Raw genomic sequence first — 19,685 nt, 5'->3', positions numbered from 1 at the left:
TTAAGACTCCATGCTTCCACTGCAGGGGGTATGGGTTGGATCCCTGGCTGGGGAACTAAAATTCCTGCATGCCATGTGGTGTGGCCCAAAAGAAAGAAAGAAAAAAAAAAAAAAAAAACTACAATATTACATTATGTGGGGGGGAAAAGCAGGATATGGAACTTATTACAGAGAATGAACTGTGCTTTCTTTAATTAGTAGATATACTTAAAAGTTTATTGGCAAATGCTGCTCCAAAATTACTTCAGTTACTTACATCTATTCCACACCAGCTGAAGGATCAAGCATATAGAACAGTATTGACTATGCGGGTTAAAAAAACATACACATTAAGACAAGAGAAAACCGAGGAGAGAACTTCAAAACTCTTTGGTAATCTATCCACTAATGAAGAGTTGAATGGGTTAAATAAGCATGTTTATCAAACTGCTATCAATTCCAAGTGCTGAACTACTCTGGAAATACAAAAGATGAAAAAAAAAATCTGGTAACTGCACTAAAGGAGACCACTAACTACAAAAAATTTAAAAACACATATAAACAATTGTAATACAGTCTAGTTTGCAATAACAGAGGTACTTATTTATATGATAAAGATGTAGTCAGTGACATATTTTGGTTTTTAAAGGCATACAAGTGGGAAGCAAACATGTAATTTTGACCTCAAAAGAAAAATAAAGAAACAGAGATTCAAGTGACTGAACCAGTATCAAGAATTATTTTACAACTATTTAACCTTTAATATTATTCAGTCTGGAATATGTAAGCCCATACTAAATTAAACTTAACCAGGATATTTTTAGATTTTCTTAGTATTAAGGTACACACTAAGACACAATTAAAATATGAACCATATTTGGATGGTATTGCTATAAACCACTTTTGTATGTTTTTGGTTAAAAACCTGCAAGCATTTCTTTTAGGTATATACCTAAGAGTAGAACTGCTGGATCACACGGTGTATATATGGCACTATTAAAGCTGAACAAATAGTTCTCCAAAGTGGTTATTCCAATTTACATTCCTGCCAGGAGAGTATGAGAATTCCAATGTTTCAGATCTTAGATAACTCATGGTATTGTCTTTTAATAAAGTATAACCTTTAAAAAATAGTTACGGTTCATAAGAATTTGCAAAAGTGGTACAAAGAGTTCCTGTGTACTGGTTCATCCAGCTTTTCCAAATGGCAACATCTTACATAGCTACAATATGTTGTCAAAAACAGGAAACTGCCATGGGTACTGGTACAATACTATGAACTCAATCACAGAGTTTATTTGGATTTCACTGGTTTTTATATGTATTTTTATTGCTTGGTGTATAGCTCCATGAAATTTTATCACATATGCAGAATCATATAACCATTACCACAAGCAGGAATCAGAACTGTTCCATCACCACAAAAAACCTCCCATAGGTTATCCCTTAGTATTTACACTATCCCCTTAACCCTAATCCCTGGCAACCACTAATGGGCTCTTTATCACTATAATTTTCTCACATCAAGAATACCATATGAATGGAATCATATAATATGTAACTTTTTGAGACTGGCATTTTTCACTCAGCGTAATACCCTCAAGATCCATCCAAGTTGTTGTCTGGATCATTACCAACAGTTCATTTCTTTTTACTGCTGAGCAGTATTTCATTATATGGACATATCACAATTTGTTTAGTCACATGTTAAAGGACATTTGGGGTGTTTCCAGTTTTTGGTTATCACAAATAAAGATGTGTATAGGTTTCTATGTGAAAATTTTCACATAGAAAGTTTTCACTTCTCTGGCATAAATTTCTAAGACTGTGACTGCAAGTAAATATTTGATGGTTTAGTTTTAAAAAAATACCTATTTTTCAGGAAGAGTAGTTGTGCCATTTCATTTTCTTACCAGCACTGCAGGAGAAATCCAGTTTCTCTGCAACCTCACCAGCATTTGGCAGTATTACTATTTTTTTTATTTTTAGTTACTTTGATAGATATGAAATGATATCTTGTAATTTTAATTTACATTTCCCTGTTAGCGAGCCATGCTGAACATCTTTTTCTTGTGTTTTTTTCTTTTCTTTTGCCAGATATAGATCCTCTTCAGTGAAGCATAAGTTTAAGTCCTTGACTAATTTTCTAATTGAAAAAACAACTTCTCTTTACTGTTACATTTAGATAATTCTTCACATACTCTACATATGAGTTCTTTGTTAGATATGTAGTTTCAAATATTTCCTCTAAGTTGGTGACTTGTCTTTTCCTCTTCTTCACATAGTCTCTCACAGACAAAAGTTTTTAATTTTGGTTGTTCAATTATTGATTTTTTATTTAATGGCTTATATGCTTTTGGTGTCACAGTTAGGACATCTTTGCTTAATCTTAGTTCCTGAAGACTTTCTTCTATGTTCTCTTACGTATAATTTTTACACTTAGATTTAGGATCCATTTTGACTTGCTTTTTGAATGGGGGTTAGGCTTAATTCAAGGTTTGTTTTCATCTTATGAATACCCCATTGTTTCAACACCATTTACTGAAAAGCTTATCCTCCCTTCATTGAAACATTTTTTTGCATCTTTGACAAAAATGTGTTTAACTTGTATTTCTCTGATGATTAATAAAAATGATCACATTTTTCTATGTGTATTGGTCATTTGGATATTATCTTTTGTAAAGTCTTTTCCAGGCTTTTTGCTCATCTAACAATGAGGTTGTCTGGTTTAGTATCCTGGATTTCTAAGAATTCTTTACATATTCTGGATAAGAGTCCTTTTTGAATCCTTTTATTGAAAATAGCTTCTCCCAGCTTATGCTTTGCCTTTTCATTTTAGCATGAAATGCCTTCGATGAATAAAAGTTCTTAATTTTAATCATGCTCAATTTATCAATTTTTCCTTTTATGGTCAGTACTTTGTGTGTCCTATTTACAAAAAAATTCTTACTACAAAATCAGGAAAATGTGCTATTGCCAGTTAAAACCTTTATGCTTTAGTTTCAATATTTAAACCCTAACTACTTGGAATTAATTATCAGGAAAATACAGATCAAGATTATGAAGCCTTGGGACTTCCCTAGTGGTCCAGCAGTTAAGAATCTACCTTGCAATGCAGGGTACGCGAGTTCAATCCCTCATCCGTTAACTAAGATCCCACATGCTGCAGGGCAACTAAACCCGCAAACTAGAACTACTGAGTTTGTGCCATGCAATGAAAGATCCTGCATGACACAAAAAAGATACTGTATGCCACAATTAAGATCTGATGCAGCCAAATAAATAAATACTTTTTAAAAGATTATGAAGTCTTACTACTACTATATATCTATGACAATGGGTTAATAAAAAACTGACATCAAGCTATGATTAGGACAGATAACAAAATGAAACACATACTCTACTAGCTGGAGTGTAAATTGGTACAACCATTTGGGAAAAATGTTTTGGGAGTATAAGCTAAAGCTGAATATGCACATACACATTACCTAGCAATCCCACTTCTAGACATACACACAACATAAGCAATCTATATGTTCACTAAAAGATAAAATTCTTGAAAAAGTGTAATTTTTGGACTTCTAATTCTGGAAAGATAAAATAGACATGCTGTTCCCTATTCCTCACCGTGTGCACACACACATGCACGCACACTCAGTTGCTCAGTCGTGTCTAACTTTGCAATCCCTATGGAATGTAGCCTGCCAGGCTCCTCTGTTCATGGGAGTCTTCAAGCAAGAATACTAGAGTGGGTTGCCATTTCCTACTCCAGATCTTCCTAACCCAGGGAACAAACCTGTGTCTCTTGCGTCTCCTGCATTGGCAGGCAGATTCTTCACCACTATACCACCTGGGAAGTCCTATTTCCCACCATAAATACAGCAAAAATGCCTGAATACTCTATATAAAACAAACAAGAAGTTTCTTAAAAGTGAGAAGGAAGCACAGGGTCTTGAGACCTAACACATAATATAGCAGTAACTTCCACAGGCTTTCTTTTTGCCTTGTATATCCCAGACTGAGTGCTAAAGAACTGAGCAATCTGGAAACACCAGTGGGTGCTATCAAAATCTCCACAGAAAGCCTGCTCTCTAGCAAAAGGACCAAACAAGGGCCAGACCAGCAAGACAGAAAACTTTACAACAACAATCATTCGACACCAGTCAAACAGTACAGACAAAATGTGGGGTACCTTCACCCTTGTCACTAAAGGCTGAGAGGGAAGCCCAGACTTCCATCCTCACCTAATTGCAACAAGGCATAGCCAAAATAGTGTCAGATAAGTTTGAGTTAACAAAGTCCTCTCACCAATCCAGCAATGTCAGTGAAGACCATGTAGGGAACTAGGATATCCATTCCCACCAAGTGGTTGTAAGAAAAACCCACTCTCCTGCTACTGGATTAGTATCAGAAGAAATCAGGTGGAGAATTAAGAATTATACCACAACTCAAACAGAAGAACAAAATGGAAATCTCAGAAAATGAAAAATACAGTAACAACAACAACAAAAAACTCAACAGATGAGCTCAACAGTAGAGAAGAGCCAACTCATTGGAAAAGACCCTGATGCTGGGAAAGACTGAAGGCAAAAGGAGAAGGGGGCAACAGAGGATGATATGGTTGGATGGCATCATTGACTCAGAGGATATGAATCTGATCAAACTCTGGGAGACAGTGAAGGATAGAGAAGCCTGGCATGCTGCAGTCCATGGGGGTAGCAAAGGGTTGGACATGACTGAGTGATTGAACCACAACTATAAGATGTAACCATTAGGAGAAACAGGTCACAGTACCTCTCTATCTTTGTAAGTACCTTTGACTCTAAATAGTATAAATAAATAAACATATAAATAAATATAAATAAAATAAATAAGTTTAAAAAAACAGTATCAAGCTAACCAAAGACCCTGAGACTGTTAAAAGTACTTCCTGGCCATACAAGGCATTATGTTACTATTTTAAAGCTTAAAGTGTCTAATGGCTTAACAATAAACAAAATTATATTTATTTTCTGAAAATTAACAAGTCATGAGAAAATAGAAGATGGATAGAAAAACAGACATAATCTTTCACATTTGCAAATTTAATCCAGACAGATTTAGCTACTCAAGAGTAACTCCTGAAATCCATGGGGTGTTTGTGTGTGTGTTATGTATGTGTGTGTGTAAACACACGCACATACATGAAGAATCTGAATAAGAGACACTTTCTGGCAGATGTTTAAGGGGTTTAATTTGCTAGTGAATAAGCCAAGGTGACTGCTCACAACCATATTTCAACATTGTTTCCTTTAGTTCAGTTCAGTTCAGTTGCTCAGTCATGTGTGACTCTTTGCGACCCCATGAATCGCAGCACGCCAGGCCTCCCTGTCCATCACCAACTCCCGGAGTTCACTCAGACTCACGTCCATCGAGTCAGTGATGCCATCCAGCCATTTCATCCTCTGTCGTCCCCTTCTCCTCCTGCCCCCAATCCCTCCCAGCATCAGGGTCTTTTCCAATGAGTCAACTCTTCGCATGAGGTGGCCAAAGTACTGGAGTTTCAGCTTTAGCATCATTCCTTCCAAAGAAATCCCAGGGCTGATCTCCTTCAGAATGGACTGGCTGGATCTCCTTGCAGTCCAAGGGACTCGCAAGAGTCTTCTCCAACACCACAGTTCAAAAGCATCAATTCTTCGGTGCTCAGCTTTCTTCACAGTCCAACTCTCACATCCATACATGACCACAGGAAAAACCATAGCTTTGACTAGACGGACCTTTATTGGCAAAGTAATGTCTCTGCCTTTGAATATGCTATCTAGGTTGGTCATAACTTTCCTTCCAAGGAGTAAGCGTCTTTTAATTTCATGGCTGCAGTCACCATCTGCAGTGATTTTGGAGCCCAGAAAAATAAAGTCTGACACTGTTTCCACTGTTTCCCCATCTATTTCCCATGAAGTGGTGGGACCGGATGCCATGATCTTCGTTTTCTGAATGTTGAGCTTTAAGCCAACTTTTTCACTCTCCACTTTCACTTTCATCACTAGCTATCAAATATAACTCTTACATGACAAATCATACGCTATTATGACATTTACAAATTTGGGAAACTGAACAAGTCAAAGGTTCAGATTAAATTTGACAAGAGTAGGATTACTCAGAATTCTTTCTTCACACTCATGCACAAATGATAACTTTTTAAAACATGGCAAACAGAATACAAAAATGTACTTATCTTTATATAGTTATATAACCATTAAAAAATAACTTTACTGTACTCAATCCCTTTGTAAGCTTTCCAGACTCTACAGATTTTAAATACCTAATAAAAATATATTCTTTCCTATGGTCTAACTGGAATTTCCCTAGTTATAACCCTAGGTGTAGTTCACAACGGGCTTCCCTGGTAGCTCAATGTGCTACCTGCAATGAATCTGCCTGCAATGTAGGAGTGGCAGGTTCAATCCCTGGATTGGAAAGATACCCTGGAGGAGGTCATGGCAACTCACTCTAGTATTCTTGCATGGAGAATCCCATGGACAGAGGAGCCTGGCAAGCTACAGCCCATAGGGTCACAAAGAGTCAGACACGGCTGAAGCAACTTAGCACGCACACACGTAGTTTAGGACTCTGCTAAAATTAAAACATGTTTTACACACAATATACTACCTCTCAAACTTTAGAACATTTACTAAGGCATATCTCAGCCATCTTTTCATTCAACTAATCTCATCAGGCCCTTTGTTGTCCACTTGAAACACTGTTAATCGGCTATGTGTGAGTGTTAGTTGCTCAGTCGTGTCCAACTCTTTGAGATCTCATAAACTATAGCTTACCAGGCTTCTCTGTCCGTGGAATTCTCTAGGCAAGAATACTGGAGTGGGTTGCCATTGCCTTCTCCAGGAGATCTTCCCAAAGCAGGGACTGAACCTGGATCTCCCACACTGCAGGCAGATTCTATACCACATGAGCCACTAGGGAAGCCCTGTTAATTGGCTATACTCCAATACAAAACAAAAAGTTAAGAAAAAGCTAACCCCAACTCTTCATTACTTTCTTAAAGGCAATTTTTTCATACACACACATGTGTGTGTGCAAATATTTATGCGTACATATACACATAAATTTTTCTCTTACAAATTCAGTTAAAGTATATTAATTGCTAACCGTTAAAAGCAACATCAGTAACACATATATAACACAACTTCTACCTACAGTGGTTTGAAGTATATTATTCAAGTTTCTACAATAAAGAGATCAAGAATACCTTAACTTTAACACCTGTGTCTCCAAAGATGATAAACACATGAAAGATGCTTCTCATCAAATATCATTAGGGAAATGCAAATTAAAACCATGTAAGGTTCCATTACACACCTATTAGAATGGGTAAATTTTTATTTTTAACTATAATACCAAGGAGGTAGAACAACTAGAACTCTCATACACTGCTGGTGGGAATGCAAAACTATACAATTACTTTGGAAAACTGTTTGGCAGTTTCCTACAAAGTTAAACATAAATTTACCATGTAGCCCAGCAACTGCACTCCTAGATTTTAATTTCACTTGGACAAATATCTATGGTCACACAAAACTTACACATGAATCTTTAAAACAGCTTCAATTTTAATTTCAAAACCTGGAAGCAACTCCAAGGTCTCTCAAACAGAAGTGATTAAACAAACCACTCATCCATATAATGAACACATTCAAACAATGAAAACTATGGTAACAAACCTTATACCCACACAATGAAATACTATAATGAAATACAACTCAACAATAAAAAGGAACTAACTATTGACATGCAGTAATGAGGATGAATCTCAAATGCATTTTGCTAAGTGAAAAAAGTAAGATTCAAAAAGCTACAAACTGCATGATCCCATGAGTGAATTTCCTAAAGGATGATGAAAGCATTTTATATCTGGACTTTATCTTGTATTTGTCAAAAATTATAGTAGTAGACAATAAAAGAGTAAATTTTATTATCTGCAGATTTAGAATGATTTTTAAAAAATTATACATTCAGAAAATGCTTCTTACCTCACATTAGTTTCATCATTAAATTCTTCAGCCCACTTTTTCCTTGACTGAGCAGTTGTAGAGCCATCTAAACGGTAATAGTCAATGTTTCTGAGCCACTTCCCTTCACCTGAAAATTCAACAAGAAAAAAGATATATACATATAATCCTAGTAGTAAAAGATTTATCTTTTTTGCTTGCCATTTAAGAGCTATTTATATATACTCTATTTGCAGAGCAAGACAAGAGATAACATTGTATTACTAGTGCAATTTACCAGAGATTTCCTTCTAACACATATTGAATAGCAAAAGTACTCTCAAAACTATTTCACCTACATGTAAATTTCATCCTTGATTAGAATCCTAAAAAACTTTCAAAAGAATATAATTAAGCTGTATGAAAATTCTTTTTAATTAAATCTAAAAATGACAAGGTTTCCCCCTTTGTTATTAACAAGTTGATACTAAACAGATAAAAACCAAAGACACTGAATGCATTTATTCATTCCCTGAACAAATAATGACTGAATACTTATTTATACGCTAAAAAACATTCTATGATCTACTAAGGTGAAATAAATAAAAGCAAAAATAAATCAATGGGACCTAATTACACTTAAAAGCTCTTGCACTGCAAAGGAAACCACTAACAAAATGCAAAGAAAATCCACGGAATGGGAGATAATATTCACAAACGATATGACCAACAAGGAGTTAATATCCAAAATATACAAACAGTTCATACAGCTAAATATCAACAAACAGTACTATCAGAAAATGGGGAGACCTGAACAGATATTTTTTCCAAAGAGGGCATTGTTGTTGTTCAGTCACCCAGTCATGTCCAACTCATTATGACTCCAGGGACTGTAGCATGCCAAGGCCTCCCTGTCCCTCACCATGTCTGGAAGATTGCCCAAGGTCACGTCCTTTGAAACGGTGGTGCCATCCAGCCATCTCATCCTCTGATGCCCTCTTCTTCTGCTCTAAATCTTTCCCAGCATCAGGGACTTTTTCAATGATTCAGCTGTTTGCATCAGTTGACCAAAATACTGGAGCTTCAGCATCAGCATCAATCATTCCAATGAGTATTCAGGGTTGATTTCCTTTAAGATTGACTGGTTTGATCTCCTTGCTGTCCAATGGACTCTCAAGAGTCTTCTCTAGCACCACAATTTGAAGGCATCAATTATTTGGCCCTTTGCCTTCTTCAGAGTTCATGTTTCACAACCTTATGTGACCTCTGGGAAGACCATAGCCTTGATTATATGGGCCTTTGTCAGCAGAGCAATGTCTCTGCTTTTCAACACACTGTCTAGGTTTGTCATAGCTTTCCTGCCAAGAAGCAATCATCTTCTGATTTTATGGCTGCAGTCACCATCTGCAGTGATTTTAGAGCCCAAGAAGACGAAATCTGTCATTGCTTCCACCTTTTCCCTTCTATTTGCCACAAAATAATGGGGCTGATTGCCATCATCTTAGTTTTTTTAATATTTAGTTTTAAATCAGGTTTTTGACTCTCATCCTTCACCCTCATCAACAGGTTCTTTAGTTTCTCTTTGCTTCTACTATTAGAGTGGTATCATGTGTATATCTGAGGTTGTTATTGTTTCTCCTGCCTATCTTGATTCCAGCTTGTGCTTCATCTAGCCTGGCATTCTTCATGATGAGCTCAGTGTATAGGTTAAATAAACAGGGTGACAAACAGACAGCCCTGTCAACACTCCTTTCTCAATCCTGAACCAATCAGTTGTTCCATAGAGGGTTCTAACTGTTGCTTCTTGACCTGCATACAGGTTTCTCAGGAGACAGGTAAGGTGGTCTGGTATTCCCATCTCTTTAAGAGTTTTCCACAGTTTGTAATGACTCACACAGTCAAAGGCTTTAGTGTAGTTGATAAAAGAGAGGTAGATGTTTTTCTGGAATTTCCTTGCTTTCTCTATGATCCAGCAAATGTTGGCAATTTGATGTCTGGTACCTCTGCCTTTTCTAAACCTAGCTTGGACGCCTGGAAGTTCTTGGTTCATGCCTAGCATGCAAGATTTTAAGCATGATCTTACTATCATGGGAGATAAGTGCAACCATATGAGCTGATGGGGACATTAAAAGATGTTTGACATCACTAATTATTCAGTTCAGTTGCTCAGTAATGTCTGATGTTTTGGGACTCCATGGACTACACAGCACACCAGGCTCCCCTGTCCATCACCAACTCCCGGAGCTTGCTCAAACTCATGTCCATCAATTCAGTGATGCCACCCAACCATTTTATCCTCTGTCATCCCCTTCTCCTGCTGCCCTCAATCTTTCCGAGCATCAGGGTCTTTTCCAATTAATCAGTTCTTCTCATCAGGTGGCCAAAGTATTGGAGCTTCAGCTTCAGCATCAGTCCTTCCAATGAATATTCAGGACTGATTACCTTTAGGATTGACTGGTTTGATCTCCTTGTAGTCCAAAGGACTCTCAAGAGGCTTCTCCAACACCACAGTTCAAAAGCAACAGATCTTCAGCACTCAGTTTTCTTTATGATCCAACTCTCACATCCATACATGACCACTGGGAAAACCATATAGCTTTGACTAGACAGACCTTTGTAGGCAAAATAATGTCTCTGCTTTTTAATATGCTGTCTAGGTTTGTCATAGCTTTTCTTCAAGGAGCAAGCATCTTTTAATTTAATAATTGACTAATTATTAAAGAAATGCAAATGAAACCATAATATCCTTTCCCACTTGCCAGAATGGCTATCATCAAAAAATCTACAAATAACAAATGTTGGCGAATATGTGGAGAAAAGGAAACCCTTTTACCCTGTTGGTGGGAATGTAAATTGGTTCAGCCACTATGGAAAATAGTATGGAAGTTTCTCAAAAAAACTAAAAATAGAACTACCATAACATCCAGCATGGAGAAGGCAATGGCAACCCACTCCAGTGTTCTTGACTGGAGAATCCCAGGGACAGGGGAGTCTAGTAGGCTGCCGTCTCTGGGGTCACACAGAGTTGGACATGACTGAAACGACTTAGCAGCAGCAGCAGTAACATCCCATAATTCCACTCCTGGGTATATATCCAAAAAGTCTGAAAACACTAATTCAAACACATACATGCACCCCAATGTACACAGGAGTAGTCAAGATATGGGAGTAACTCAAAAGTCCATCAACAGACAAATGATTAAAAATTTGTGGTATACACTCAAACACAGACACATGAATATTACTCAGCAATAAAAAAAAAAGAGTGAGATTCTTCCATTTTCAGCAATATGGATGAACCTAAGAAATAGTCTACTTAGTGAGATAATTCAGATAGAGAAAAGACAGATGCTGTATCACTAACATGTAAAATACAAAAAATTACCCATACAAAGGTATATAACAAAACAGAAACAGACTCAGAGATACAGAAAACAAACTAGTGGTTACCAAGGGGGAGAGGCAGAGGAGAGGGGTAAAAGAGAGGTAAGGGATTAAAAGATACCAACTACTATGTATAAAATAGATTTTTTTAAAAGGGTATATTGTATAACACAGGGAATAACAGTCATTATTTTATAAAACTTTTAGTGGCGTATAATCTGCAAAACTACTGAATCACTATGCTGTATAGAAGTTTAAGTGTTAGTCGCTCAGTTGTTTCTGACTCTTTGTGAACCAATGGGCTGTAGCCTACAAGGCTCCTCTGTCCACGGAATTCTCCAGGCAAGAATACTGGAGTGGGCCGCCATTTCCTTCTCCAGGGGATCTTGCCAAACCAGAGACCCAACCTGAAATTAATACAGTGTTATAAACCAACTGTATTTCCATTAAAAAAATTAACACATCCATTCCTTTGAGAATTTAGACTAAAACAAAAGAACAAAGTATGTCTCATCAAGTCAAATTTTATGTTCTAAGGACTGTAATATCCTACAAGATTCAAATATTAAGGATTTCTAGAATAAATGATCTAGCTGTATTAATGATTCCCACAAATAGGATGTGTTTTTTTATTTTTGGCTGCGCTGGGTCTTTGTTGCTTTTGTGTGGGCTTTCTATAGTTGCAGCTACACTTCACTGCAGCATGCAGGCTTCTCATTGTGGGGGCTTCTCTTGTTGTGGAGCACAGGTTCAAAGGCATATAGGCTTCAGTAGTTGTGGCACACAGGCTCGGTAGTCACAGCTAGAGGGCTCTACAGTGCAGGCTCAGTAGTTGTGGTGCATGGGCTTAGTTGCTCCACCACATGTGGAATCTTCCAGGACCAGGAATCAAATCCATGTCCCCTGCATTGGCAGGGAAATCCTTAGTTGTTTAATTTTTAAATAACATTAAAAGTTTAAAAGTCTTAGGATATATCTTAAGGTGTATGCATGCTTAGTCACTCAGTGGTGTCCTATTCCTTGCAACCCCATGGACTGGAGCCTGCCTGGCTCCTGTCCTTGGGATTTTCCAGGCAAGAATACTGGAGTGGGTTGCCACTTCCTCCTCCAGGGGATCTCCCCAATCCACATCTCCTGCATTTGCAGGTGGATTCTTTGACCACTGAGCCAAGTGGGAAGCTCCACATCTTAAGGTATATAAGAATAAATTATTCCTGGGGGAAAATTTTAAATTAACAAATTAATAAAAAAAATTCCACATGATCATCTCAATAGACACAAAGAAATCACCTAACAATATTCAATACACATTCATGATAAGAAAAACACACTCAAAAAACTGGAAATAGAAGAGAATTTCCTCAACATCATAAATGCTATCTACTAAAAAATATAAATAACATTATACAGAATGGTGAAAGATCAGATGCTTTCCCTCTAAGATTAGGAACAAGAAAAGGATGTCTGGTTATGTCACATTAATTCAACACTGTACTAGAAGTTCTAACGAGGGAAATAGTCAAGAAAAAGAAATAAATGTAATCTATATTGGAAAGGAAGAAGTAAATCATTATTTGCAGATGACATGATCTTGCATAAGGAAAATCCTTTAAAATCCACAAAAAACTACTAGAACTAATAAATGATTTAATATGCAAAACTTACATTTGCAATGAAAATTCAAAACTGAAAATAAGGACACAATTCCACTCATAATATTATCAAAAAGAATAAAATAAATTTAACATAAGAAATGCAAAATGCATACACTGAAAACTATAAAACACTGGTGAAAGAAATTCAAGACTTAAGTAAATGTTAAAACATCCCATGTTCATAGATCAGAAGACTTAATATTGTTAAGAAGGCAATACTTGCTAAAAAGAACTTAAAAGTTCAATGCAATTTCTAACAGAATTCAAGCTGACGTCTTTGTAAACTTTACAAGCTAATTCTAAAATTCATATGGAATTGCAAGGGATCCAGAATAGCCACACACACACACAAAAAAAATGTTGAAGAGAAACAATGTAGGAGGAATCACACTTTCAAAGCTTTCTTTCAAAGCAAATGTAATCAGAACAGTGTGCTACTGGCATGAGGACAGACATATAGATAAATGGAACAAAACTTGGGGAGTCAAAAAATAAATCTGTCTCTTTGGTCAACTAATTTTCAACAAGGGTGCCCAGAAACAATGAATGGAGAAGGAACAGTCTTCTCAGTAAACAGTGTTTGACAACTGGATAGCCACAGCAAAAGACTGAAGTTGGATTTTTAACTTCATAGCATATATAAAAATTAATGCATCAAAATCCTAACCAATTAATGCATCAAAGACCTAACCAAAAGAGCTAAAACTATATAATTTTTTGAAGGAAGCATAGGAGTAAATATTCATGAACTTGGATTTGGCAATGGTTTCTTAAATATGACACTAAAAGCATAAGTAACAAAAGAAAAAAATGTAAATTAGACTTCATAAAAATGAAATACTACCTAGAAAGTGAAAAGACAACCCAAAGAATGAGAGAAAGTATTTACAAAGCATATATCTGAAAATGGCCTCCTAAACAGAATATTTTTAAATTTTTTTTTTTTAAAAAAAGTCTTTCAAATGAGCAAAGGACCCAAATAATAATTTTCCCAAAGAAGAAATACAAATGGCCATGAAACAATGGTCAAAATCATTAGTCACTGCTAAGTCACTTCAGTCGTGTCCGACTCCGTGTGACCCCACAGACGGCAGCCCACCAGGCTCTACCGTCCCTGGGATTCTCCAGGCAAGAACACTGGAGTGGGTTGCCATTTCCTTCTCCTCATTAGTCACTAGAGAAATACAAATCAAAATCACAATGAGATACCATTTCATAGCCACTAGGATGGCTATAATTCAGCAACAGAAAACAAATGTTGATAAAGATGTGGAGAAGTGAGAACCCTTGTACAATGCTTCTTGAGTGCAGCCAGTATAGAAAACAGTTTGGTTAATCTTCAATACATTAAACTTAGAACTGCATATGACACAACAGTTCCATTCGTAACTATCCAATATATCCCAAACAAGTAAAAACAGATTTTTAAAGAAATAAAAACTTGTATACAAACATTCATAGCTGTACTATTCACAATAGCCAAAAAGAGAAAACAACTCAAATATCTATGAATTAATGAATGGATAATCAAAATGTGGGTATTAACCATAAAACAGAATATTAGTAGGTCAAAAAAGGAATAAAGCAGTGACACTTGCTACAACTTGGATGAACCTTAAAAACATGCTATGCAAAAGAAGTCACGAAAGACCAGATATTATATGACTCTATTTACATGAAAGGTCCAGAATAAGTCAATATCAATCTATATAAAGAGAAAGTAAATTAGTGATTGCTTAAGGGTAAAGTGGCAGAAAGGAGGTTAGCAGAGTGATAGCTAAAGGGAACAGTGTTTCTTTGGTAATCAATATGTTCAAAAACTGACTATGGTGATAGCTGCACAACTCTGAAAATATACTAAAAACCATTGAACTGTATACCTTAAGTAGGTAAATTGCATGTTATGTGAAGTATATCTCAACAACACTGTTTAAAAAAACAAAAAAAAATTTGCTACAACAGCAGCAACAAAGACCATATTTATAGGGATAAGAACAAAAAGAAAGTGCAGAAAAAATATATATATATTAAGGTTGTGAGTCCAGGTAATTTTTTTCTTCTACTGTTAAAATGTTTATATGTCTGAATGAACATTTTAAAAATTATGATATGTAAACATAACTCACCTTTATAAATAAGAGGCTTATCTTTATCTTCTGTCTTTTCCCTACTAGCCAATTCAAGAAAATCTTCAATCAAGTCCAGAGATATGAGAGACTGGCTGAAAACAAGGCTGAAAAACAAATCAGTGTTCATAGATTAAAAGAGTAACAAACTCAACACATTTCTAATCAAAACCTCAGTAGGACTTTTTTGGCAGAAATTAACAAGCTGATTCTAAAGTTTATATGGATATGCCAAGCACATAGAGTAGCCAAACAATTTCGAAAGGAAAAAAGTTGGAGGCATAAGTATACATGATTTCAGCACAAAGCTAGTATAATCAAAATAGTACAGCACTGACAAAGAAACCAACACAAATCAATGGAACAGAATATAATCCAGATATAAAGCCACACAACAGTTAACTGGTTTTTGACAAAGAGGCAAAAGCAACTCAATGGAAAGAAGTCTTCTTAACAATAGTCTTGCAAAACTGGACATTCATATGCTAAAAAACAAATTTCTGTCTAAGCCTCAGCTGCATAAATAGAGAACAGAAGAATCTAATTTGACAAGTTTTTCTTTAAAAGAAAAAAAAGTCTTAGCTGACCATAAGTGAATATGAAGCAATAATGTTATTTAGATGTTGGAAAACCATTCTATCAGATTACAAGAATGGAATGACAGGATCCAAAGTAAATAATAACCAGACTCACTATAATTATGTGTTAATAAAAACTCAGCTGAAGTGTTTTGTTTACTGTGACCATATTTTGAGATGAGTGCTAAAAATTGAAGCATATTCAAAACCATTGTCAGGACTGAAATTAAGCCATACAAAGAATAGAACAATCAACTGAGAAGAAAAAGCTTACAGTGACAAGAGATAAACCCATCATTATCTGAAGAGGAGACAATTGAAACAGTAGTAGTGATGTCTGCAACCTATTTTGAAAAGTATCAGGAAAATAAGATGGATAGAGGGATATATAGGTATATAATAAAGTATGATAAAATATAGTATAGATTCTAGGTAACAGGTATGTAGGTATTCACTCTATTTATTCTTTCTGCTTTTTATGTTTGAAAATTTCCATAATGAAACACTGGACAAAGAATAGTGGTAATCACAATTTCAGAAATGCAGTTTTATGTCTTAATGTTGATAACATTTATCACTTGGGTTAATAACTAAAAATGATCATTATAACAGTATTTTTAAAAAGCAATAGATATATTCTATTTTAGACTAGGGGGAAATAGCTATAGGAATACAGTACAAACTAAAGATAAGCATACATTTTCTAACACTTTGAAGTATTCAACTCTAGGGAGCCTTCTGAAATGGAAAATATTCTACTCAGGAGAAACTAGGAGAGCATCTATGATGAACATGGTAAAAGATATTCCTTGTTAGGAAATTAAAAGACTACTAAAAATCTCCTATACACTCATAAAATTCTTATACGGTATCCAATAAAAATTAACTTTAAACTATAAAAGTTAATAGAAAAAAAAAGCATAAGCATGTCTAAATCATCAGTCTCTTCTGACCCTTCAGGAACTTGGAGCTCAAATATCTACTTTCTACTTGACATCTCTCATGGACATACAATATGCCTTGGAAACTTAACAAAATCACAGCAGAACTCTTTACTACCTCTAATAAACTTAGTTCTCCCTTAGGCTTCTTCATTTTGGTAAATAACAACATAATTCACAGGCACTTAGGGGGAAAGCCTGGGAGTCATCTTTGACTACTCTATCTTACTGTCCTGCATTTAATCTACCAAGTATTGTTTCTCTACCCCAAAACACACTCTTTATCTCCACTACTACCATTCCATTCCATGCCAATATCCTCCCTTATCTGAACTACTTGTTTCTGTGTTAAGTGGCAATATATAACAAAAATAACTTGCAGTGAGTACTTACTTGGTGTCATGTACAGTGGTTAATAAAAACCAATATTTTTATAATTAACTATTAATTCAAACAACTCACTATCCAGCAAAAAAAATAAATACATTAGAATGTGTTAAGAGTAGAGTAGAAGTATATTAAAAGGTGGTATGAAAATAGAAAAGAAATCTACCTCTTTCCAGGAAAGTTAAAGAAAGTAAATTAGATTTTTTTAAGATAGAAGATTTGTTTTATTTTAGCCTTATATTAAAGTGCTTAAAGTTTTTAACAAAAAAATTCTTATATTACAAGCATTATATTTTAAAAATATTTTATGACCAGAACACAGGGCCTTATAAAAGCCTAAACGATAAGCATGGTTCAAAATTTTAAAAGCACATTTTTAAATAATAAAATGAAGGATAAGACTGGGGGATGGAATCTAGGGAAGGGAATTGGGGCACAAATGCTAGGAGTAAAAAAAAAACAGGAACAAAAAACAAAGGAGAAATTATAGAGAGTAGTCAAAAAGGGGTAAAATAAAGTCTAAGAAGTATCCACTAGATTTGGAAATTAGAAGGTCAATAGGTGACATTAGGGGGCTTCCCTGGTGGCGCAGCAATAAGGAATCCGCCTGCCAATGCAGGAGATGCAGGTTAGATCCCTGGGTGGGGACAATCCACTGGAGAAGGAAATGGCAATGCACTCCAGTATTCTTGCCTGGGAAATCCCATGGACAGAGGAGCCAGGTGGTTATAGTCTACGGGGGCGCAGAAGAATCAGACACAACTTAGCAACTAAACAATAAAAACAACAAAGTGACTTTGGAGGGGGAAATCTTAGTTAAGTAACAGTGTAGAAACCACACTGCATGGATTGAAAAATGATTCTGAAAATGATGAAATACAGATACCAAGTAGAGACTTGGCTCAGGGAAATAAGTTCAAGATTCTACAGGCAGAAGGGGAAAATGGCACTGAAGGAACATCCAGACTATGCACTCAGAAATAGTGGCTTAGAAGGAAGATAGTTGTCACTACACTAACCAAGAAATTACATCTTTAAAAAGGAAGAAAACAAAACAGATTTAAGTAGTTGAAACAATAAAAAGGTTATCAAAAATTTGTTTAATAAAAATAGGAAATAGGAAAGAACTTACACTTTATCCCCAATTTCCTCTGCCATTCGAAGAATTTCAAAGAGAAGTACCATTTTTCCAGAATGCTCTAAAACCTCAGCATCAGCATCTGTAACAAAATCTTTGTACCAGTCTGGAGCTGGACTGCTTGGATTAGAAGAGGAAGTAGCTTTACCTAAACAAAATAAATGAAACATAAATAAGTAGGCAAATAAGAGAAGAAACTGAAAGACTCCAGAGTGGGATTAAGAAAGAGATTAAGAGAAACAGATATAGACCAACCAACTCAGGGAGAGACTGAGAAAGAAAGAGACTGGTAGGGAGAGAGAGGAAAAAAGACAACCATAGGAAATAAAGAGCTCTACACTCCAAGAGAAAGACAAGAGGTGGGGGAGGTGAGGCACAGAGGACTCCAGGAAAAGGAAATAGAGAGACAGAGAATCAGACATATACAAAGGAACATAAAAACACACACATATGCACACAGACATGGGGGAGGGCCTCCAAATACAGAGTAAGCAAGAGACAGACCTTGAGAAAGTGCAAGTATGAGAAACAGAATTTGGGGTGGGGGGAGGGGTTCAGAAAGACAGAGACCCAAAGAAATTAAGTTCCCCAGGCCCTGAGACAGTATAATCCCAAAGCACACCCTAACAGACAGGGACCAGGAGAAAAAGACGGAGAGACCCAAAGAGAGAGGGAGAGAAGGGAAGAGAGACTGACTCAGAGATCAAGAGAGAAAAGATCTTAGGGGCAGGAAAACTTTCACTGTACTAGAATTCTGGAAAACTCAAACAAAGATTCTTCCCAGCATCATCATCTCATGTTAAATCACGTTGCTCTTTAAAAAAAGAGGAAAACATTATTTTGCTCTTATTTTCCCCATAAACGTTGACTATAAAAAGGTATGAGAAGCAAGTAACAAAATACCTATGAAAGATACACAGTTAAGTTTCAAATACAGAATGTACAGGTTTAACATATTTCTGTGCCTTCTCAGATGCCATTTAATGCAAAGTACTTTAAATTTTTGTATTGTTATAAAGTATTCTACATATTCATAAAAGTATACATATAATAAAGAATAACAGTGTTCACACATTGCATCTTTGTCAAATTTTAAAACTTGTTAAATCTGCTTCTGATGCAGTTGAAGCATAATACAGCTCTTCTCTTATTTCCCACCCTTCTTTCTGAGAGATAAATAAAACCCTAAATTTTATATTTACTTTTTATGTGTATGTTTTTAAATTTTCACTAACGTACATCACCGAACTGTATATTATATTTCATGTTTTTAAACTACATGTAAATGGAACATATGTATAATTATATATGTATAGTTGTACTTTGGCCACCTGATGTGAAGAACTGACTCACTGGAAAAGATACTTTCCTGATGCTGGGAAAGATTGAAGGCAGGAACAGAAGGGGATGACAAAGGATGAGATGGTTAGATGGCATCACCGACTTGACCGACATGAGTTTGAGTAAACTCTTGGAGCTGGTGATAGACAGGGAGGCCTGGCGTGCTGCAGA

The 19,685-nt window shown here is 35.9% G+C and overlaps 1 protein-coding gene across 9 annotated transcripts in view; it reads right to left on the bottom strand.

Annotated features, from left to right (window-relative positions):
- ATRX (ATRX chromatin remodeler) overlaps positions 1–19,685 on the bottom strand; it is a 286,038-nt gene that overhangs the window by 46,187 nt on the left and 220,166 nt on the right. For 8 of the 9 annotated variants that reach the window (XM_005227976.5, XM_005227973.5, XM_015461633.3 and 5 more), the window contains 3 exons: positions 18,168–18,321; positions 15,130–15,236; positions 8,007–8,115 (listed from right to left, as the gene is read on the bottom strand). In XM_005227976.5, the coding sequence (XP_005228033.1) occupies positions 8,007–8,115; positions 15,130–15,236; positions 18,168–18,321 (370 nt within the window). Of the gene's footprint in view, positions 1–8,006; positions 8,116–15,129; positions 15,237–18,167; positions 18,322–18,344 lie in introns of those variants that run through there. The other variant, XM_059883724.1, reaches the window with a different exon arrangement.

Source organism: Bos taurus, chromosome X (assembly GCF_002263795.3).
Source record: "Bos taurus isolate L1 Dominette 01449 registration number 42190680 breed Hereford chromosome X, ARS-UCD2.0, whole genome shotgun sequence".
NCBI classification, from domain to species: Eukaryota; Metazoa; Chordata; class Mammalia; order Artiodactyla; family Bovidae; genus Bos; species Bos taurus.
Note: the sequence above shows the minus strand (reverse complement) of the source record. Positions and strands in the feature narration are given on the sequence as shown.